Here is a 6,598-nt window from a genome sequence, read left to right as displayed (position 1 = left end):
CCTCGCCAGGTGCCCCTGGGAGTTGGTCCCGGTGTCTCCGTTTACCCAGGCTCGGGGAGTTTGCCATCCGTTCTTGGCCAAGTTTCCTCGCTGGGAAGTTGTTGTCCAAACCGGTGACTGATGCTCGCTCAGAGTGTGACCCAGCCAGTAACTGGGGGGATGATTCCTAATCCACCCTCCCTTCAATTCTCAGTCTCTCCTTCCCTCCTTCATCTCTGTAGCCCCCCCTCCTCTTCTTCCTGTCCCTCCTCCATCTTCCCTCCCTCTCTCCTTTGTCCCTCTCTCCTTTCTCCCTCTCTCCTTTCTCCCTCCCTCTCTCCTTTCTCCCTCCCTCTCTCCTTTCTCCCTCTCTCTCTCCTTTCTCTCTCCCTCCCTCTCTCCTTTCTCCCTCCCTCTCTCCTTTCTCCCTCCCTCTCTCCTTTCTCTCTCCCTCTCTCCCTCCTTTCTCCCTCCCTCTCTCTTCTCTCCCTCCCTCAATCCTTTCTCCCTCCCTCTCTCCTTTCTCCCTCCCTCTCTCCTTTCTCCCTCCCTCCTTTCTCCCTCCCTCCTTTCTCCCTCCCTCCTTTCTCTCTCCCTCCTTCCCTCCTTTCTCTCTCCCTCCCTTTTCTCTCCCTCCTTTCTCCCTCCCTCCTTTCTCCCTCCTCCTTTCTCCCTCCCTCCTTTCTCCCTCCCTCCTTTCTCTCCCTCCTTCCCTCCTTTCTCTCTCCCTCCCTTTTCTCTCCCTCCTTTCTCCCTCCCTCCTTTCTCCCACCCCTCTTTTCTCCATCTCTCTCCCTCCCTCCCCTCTTTGCTCGCTGCCGCCCTCCTTCTCTCCCCCCCTCCCTTTACCCTCCATCTCTCCCCCTCCTCCTTTCTTCCCTCCCCTCTCCCCCTCTTTCTTTTTGTCCGCACCTCTTTCTCCATCCCTCCCTCTGCCTCGCTCCCTCCGTCTCTTTCAGTCGCTCTCACCCTCTTTTCGATTGGGCTTTGTCCGATTCACAGCCCTGGACCCGGTGTTCCTGATTCCCAGGGAATCCTCCCCGGCTTTGGGCCGGGTTTGGGGGGGGGGGCGGTGAGAGAGGCGGCTGTGCCCCCGAGGCCCCCTCGCCACTCGGGGCCCCGACAGAGTCCCCACCGAGCAGGGAAACGAGAGGTCGGCGGGCGTCGTCCTGTCCTCCGCTCCCCAGGGGGGTGCCTGTATTACCCGGACGCTCTCCCAGCCCCTGGGCCTCCCGGGGGGGGGGGCGGGAAAGGTGCAACGATGGAACTGCAACTTCTGGACGACCTTCCGCCTCTACATGTTGGAAGAGATTTTGGGCTTGTCCGGATCCAGTCCCGGGCTGAAGGCGACGGAAGTCTTCCGGGCTGACGCTGGGTCTTTGGGGGCGGAGGCGGTGGCCTGTGGAGGGGGGGGCGGGGTGGAGGCCGATGGCCTTTGAGGGGAGGCCAGGGGAGCGGGCTGGGTCTGGGCGGCCTGACCCGTAGCCCCACTGGGCGCCTTGGCAAGGAGGCCGGACACGGAGGGCGAGGAGAGTTGGGTGATATTGCCCACCGACTTTCTGACGTACTGCGTTGGGCTGCGGTGGAGGGGCCGGTGGGGCAGGACGGGCTGGGAGGCGGACATTAGCCTGGCGTCCTGCGTCAGCTGACCGGTGGGCAACCCCTGGGCGCTCCGGTGCTTGACCAGCTGCTGGGGGGGGTAGCAGGCCTGCTGGCTGGGGATGGAGCCGTGCGACCCCATGACCCGGGAGAGGCTGTAATGCAAGGCCTCGGCAGACAGGGGGCTCCCGGCGGGGCTGGACAGGCGGCTCCCGGCCGGCTGCTGGATCAGGGAGGTCGACCGCGAGGCCGTCCTGGATTGCGGGCCCGGGGGGCGGCGCCCCCTGTCCCCCGCCTCCGCGGCCGGGGGGGGCACGGAGGGCGGGGGCCCTCCCGCTGGCGGGACCAGGGGCGAGCCGGGCACGGGGGTCGGGAGCCGGGACTGGGCAGCCGAGGAGGAGCCGACGGAGGAGGACACGGAACCCTGGAGCACGGGCCGAGGTCGCCGCGCCGGCTTGGCCTGGCCGATCTCCACGGACAGCGGGCTGGTCAAGGCGGCGGAGGGGAGGAAGATGGCGGCCGGCAGGTTGTGCTGGTGGGTCAGCGCGATGGCAACGGAGGTGGTGGCCGCAGCCGCCTGCAGGGGGGCGTGCACCAGCGGGGCCCAGATGACAGGTCTGGGGTGCAGGTCCCTGGCTGCGCTCAACATCTGGTGCTCCTGAATGGTGTGCGCCATGTCCCGGTCGTGTTTGACGATCTGCTGGATGATCTCGTTGTCACGGTTATTCAGCGATCCTGCGTTCGAGCCCTCGGTCCGCTTGCGCAGGAGAATGGAGTTCTTCTTCCCTGGAGAGCAGAGACAACAGCGGTGTCAACCATCACAGGGCCTAGAACTGTCAACTCATCAGTCAGAGCTCGAGGGGCTGAATGGGCCTCCTCCTGTTCCTGTGCAACAGGCAGGAGAGGGGCTGAATGGGGCCTCCTCCTGTTCCTCTGTAACAGGCTGGAGAGGGGCTGAATGGGGCCTCCTCCTGTTCCTGTGTAACAGGCTGGAGAGGGGCTGAATGGGGCCTCCTCCTGTTCCTGTGTAACAGGCTGGAGAGGGGCTGAATGGGGCCTCCTCCTGTTCCTGTGTAACAGGCTGGAGAGGGGCTGAATGGGCCTCCTCCTGTTCCTGTGTAACAGGCTGGAGAGGGGCTGAATGGGGCCCCCTCCTGTCCCTGTGTTACAGGCTGGAGAGGGGCTGAATGGGCCTCCTCCTGTTCCTGTGTAACAGGCTGGAGAGGGGCTGAATGGGCCTCCTGTTCCTGTGTAACAGGCTGCAGAGGGGCTGAATGGGGCCTCCTCCTGTTCCTGTGTAACAGGCTGGAGACGGGCTGAATGGGCCTCCTCCTGTTCCTGTGTAACAGGCTGGAGAGGGGCTGAATGGGGCCTCCTCCTGTTCCTGTGTAACAGGCTGGAGAGGGGGCTGAATGGGCCTCCTGTTCCTGTGTAACAGGCTGGAGAGGGGCTGAATGGGCCTCCTCCTGTTCCTGTGTAACAGGCTGGAGAGGGGCTGAATGGGCCTCCTCCTGTTCCTGTGTAACAGGCTGGAGAGGGGCTGAATGGGCCTGTTCCTGTGTAACAGGCTGGAGAGGGGCTGAATGGGCCTCCTCCTGTTCCTGTGTAACAGGCTGGAGAGGGGCTGAATGATCCTGTTCCTGTGTAACAGGCTGGAGAGGGGCTGAATGGGCCTCCTCCTGTTCCTGTGTAACAGGCTGGAGAGGGGCTGAATGGGGCCTCCTCCTGTTCCTGTGTAACAGGCTGGAGAGGGGCTGAATGGGCCTCCTCCTGTTCCTGTGTAACAGGCTGGAGAGGGGCTGAATGGGCCTCCTGTTCCTGTGTAACAGGCTGGAGAGGGGCTGAATGGGCCTCCTCCTGTTCCTGTGTAACAGGCTGGAGAGGGGCTGAATGGGCCTCCTCCTGTTCCTGTGTAACAGGCTGGAGAGGGGCTGAATGGGCCTCCTGTTCATGTGTAACAGGCTGGAGAGGGGCTGAATGGGCCTCCTCCTGTTCCTGTGTAACAGGCTGGAGAGGGGCTGAATGGGCCTCCTCCTGTTCCTGTGTAACAGGCTGGAGAGGGGCTGAATGGGCCTCCTCCTGTTCCTGTGTAACAGGCTGGAGAGGGGCCGAATGGGCCTCCTCCTGTTCCTGTGTAACAGGCAGGAGAGGGGCTGAATGGGGCCTCTTCCTGTTCCTGTGTAACAGGCTGGAGAGGGGCTGAATGGGCCTCCTCCTGTTCCTGTGTAACAGGCTGGAGAGGGGCTGAATGGGGCCTCTTCCTGTTCCTGTGTAACAGGCTGGAGAGGGGCTGAATGGGCCTCCTCCTGTTCCTGTGTAACAGGCTGGAGAGGGGCTGAATGGGCCTCCTCCTGTTCCTGTGTAACAGGCTGGAGAGGGGCTGAATGGGCCTCCTCCTGTTCCTGTGTAACAGGCTGGAGAGGGGCTGAATGGGGCCTCCTCCTGTTCCTGTGTAACAGGCTGGAGAGGGGCTGAATGGGCCTCCTCCTGTTCCTGTGTAACAGGCTGGAGAGGGGCTGGATGGGCCTCCTCCTGTTCCTGTGTAACAGGCTGGAGAGGGGCTGAATGGGCCTCCTCCTGTTCCTGTGTAACAGGCTGGAGAGGGGCTGAATGGGGCCTCCTCCTGTTCCTATGTAACAGGCTGGAGAGGGGCTGAATGGAGCCTCCTCCTGTTCCTGTGTAACAGGCTGGAGAGGGACTGAATGGGCCTCCTCCTGTTCCTGTGTAACAGGCTGGAGAGGGGCTGAATGGGGCCTCCTCCTGTTCCTGTGCAACAGGCTGGAGAGGGGCTGAATGGGGCCCCTCCTGTTCCTGTGTAACAGGCTGGAGAGGGGCTGAATGGGCCTCCTCCTGTTCCTGTGTAACAGGCTGGAGAGGGGCTGAATGGGGCCCCCTCCTGTTCCATGTAACAGGCTGGAGAGGGGCTGAATGGGCCTCCTCCTGTTCCTGTGTAACAGGCTTGAGAGAGGGGCTGAATGGGCCTCCTCCTGTTCCTGTGTGACAGGCTGGAGAGGGGCTGAATGGGCCTCCTCCTGTTCCTGTGTAACAGGCTGGAGAGAGGGGCTGAATGGGCCTCCTCCTGTTCCTGTGTAACAGGCTGGAGACGGGCTGAATGGGCTTCCTCCTGTACCTGTGTAACAGGCTGGAGAGGGGCTGAATGGGGCCCCCTCCTGTTCCTGTGTAACAGGCTGGAGAGGGGCTGAATGGACCTCCTCCTGTTCCTGTGTAACAGGCTTGAGAGAGGGGCTGAATGGGCCTCCTCCTGTTCCTGTGTAACAGGCTGGAGAGGGGCTGAATGGGCCTCCTCCTGTTCCTGTGTAACAGGCTGGAGAGGGGCTGAATGGGCCTCCTCCTGTTCCTGTGTAACAGGCTGGAGAGAGGGGCTGAATGGGCCTCCTCCTGTTCCTGTGTAACAGGCTGGAGAGGGGCTGAATGGGCCTCCTCCTGTTCCTGTGTAACAGGCTGGAGAAGGGCTGAATGGGGCCCCCTCCTGTTCCTGTGTAACAGGCTGGAGAGGGGCTGAATGGACCTCCTCCTGTTCCTGTGTAACAGGCTGGAGAGGGGCTGAATGGGCCTCCTCCTGTTCCTGTGTAACAGGCTGGAGAGGGGCTGAATGGACCTCCTCCTGTTCCTGTGTAACAGGCTGGAGAGGGGCTGAATGGACCTCCTCCTGTTCCTGTGTAACAGGCTGGAGAGGGGCTGAATGGGCCTCCTCCTGTTACTGTGTAACAGGCTGGAGAGGGGCTGAATGGGCCTCCTCCTGTTCCTGTGTAACAGGCTGGAGAGGGGCTGAATGGGCCTCCTCCTGTTCCTGTGTAACAGTCTGGAGAGGGGCTGAATGGGCCTCCTCCTGTTCCTGTGTAACAGGCTGGAGAGGGGCTGAATGGGCCTCCTCCTGTTCCTGTGTAACAGGCTGGAGAGGGGCTGAATGGGCCTCCTGTTCCTGTGTAACAGGCTGGAGGGATTATCTTTGATTTTCGACATTATAACTTGATCCCGAACTCTCCCTCTATCCCTGTCCACTCTCACCCCATCACTTTACCTCTGCTTCCCTTCCTCCTTCTCTTTCCTTCCCTCTCTCCCACCCTCTGTTTCTCCCTCTCTGCCACACCCTCTACCCCCACCCCCTCTCTCTTCCCCTCTCTCTATCTACCTCCATTTGTCCCTCTCTCTCTCCCATCCCCTCCCTCTCTCCCTCCCTCCTTCTCTCTCTCCCATCCTCTCTCTCCCTCTCCCTCTCCCTCTCTCCCTCCCTCCCTCCCTCTCTCTCTCTCCCACCCCGTCTCTCTCCCTCTCTCCCTCCCATCCCCTCTCTCCCTCCCTCCCTCTCTCTCTCCCATCCTCTCTCTCCCTCCCTCCCTCCCTCTCCCTCTCTCCCTTCCTCCCTCCCTTCCCCTCTCTCTCCCTCTCTCTCTGCCTCCCTCCCTCCCTCTCCCTCTCTCCCTCCCTTCCTCTCCCTCCCCCTCTCTATCCCACCCCCTCTCTCTCTCCCACTCGCCCTCCCTCCCTCTCCCTCTCTCCCTCCCTTCCTCTCTCTCCCCCTCTCTCTCTCCCACCCCCTCTCTCTCTCCCACTCTCCCTCCCTCCCTTCCTTCCTCGCTCTCCCTCTCTCTCCCACTCCCTCTCTCCCTCCCTCCCTTCCTCTCGCTCTCCCTCTCTCTCTCCCACCCCCTCTCTCCCTCCCTCCCTTCCTCTCTCTCCCCCTCTCTCTCTCTCCCACTCTCCCTCCCTCCCTTCCTTCCTCGCTCTTCCTCTCTCTCTCCCACTCCCTCTCTCCCTCCCTCCCTTCCTCTCGCTCTCCCTCTCTCTCTTCCACCCCCTCTCTCTCTCCCTCCCTCCCTCTTGCTCTCCTTACCTATCCTGTTCAGCCGGTCCATGGCCACAGTCTCGAATGCCCGTCGCATCATTGGATATTCCTCCAACACCTCATTGAAGTGGTCGACGGACAGAGAGTACAGTCTGCAGTAGGTGTCAGCTCGCACACTAGCTGTCCTCCTGCCCCGGGTTAACAGGCAGATCT

At 61.9% G+C, this 6,598-nt stretch overlaps 1 protein-coding gene across 1 annotated transcript; it reads right to left on the bottom strand.

Annotated features, from left to right (window-relative positions):
• Positions 1–879: 879 nt before the first annotated feature.
• LOC140402990 (uncharacterized) lies at positions 880–6,592 on the bottom strand. The gene is made up of 2 exons (XM_072490646.1): positions 6,434–6,592; positions 880–2,364 (listed from the first exon to the last, which is right to left on the bottom strand). Exons 1-2 carry the CDS (start codon positions 6,483–6,485, stop codon positions 1,274–1,276), a joined length of 1,143 nt encoding a protein of 380 aa, XP_072346747.1. The 5' UTR covers positions 6,486–6,592; the 3' UTR covers positions 880–1,273.
• Positions 6,593–6,598: the final 6 nt, after the last annotated feature.

The sequence above is a fragment of the Scyliorhinus torazame genome, chromosome 26, assembly GCF_047496885.1.
Source record: "Scyliorhinus torazame isolate Kashiwa2021f chromosome 26, sScyTor2.1, whole genome shotgun sequence".
Lineage (NCBI taxonomy): Eukaryota > Metazoa > Chordata > Chondrichthyes > Carcharhiniformes > Scyliorhinidae > Scyliorhinus > Scyliorhinus torazame.
The sequence above is the reverse complement of the archived record's forward strand: the minus strand, read 5'-3'. Positions and strand labels throughout refer to the sequence as shown.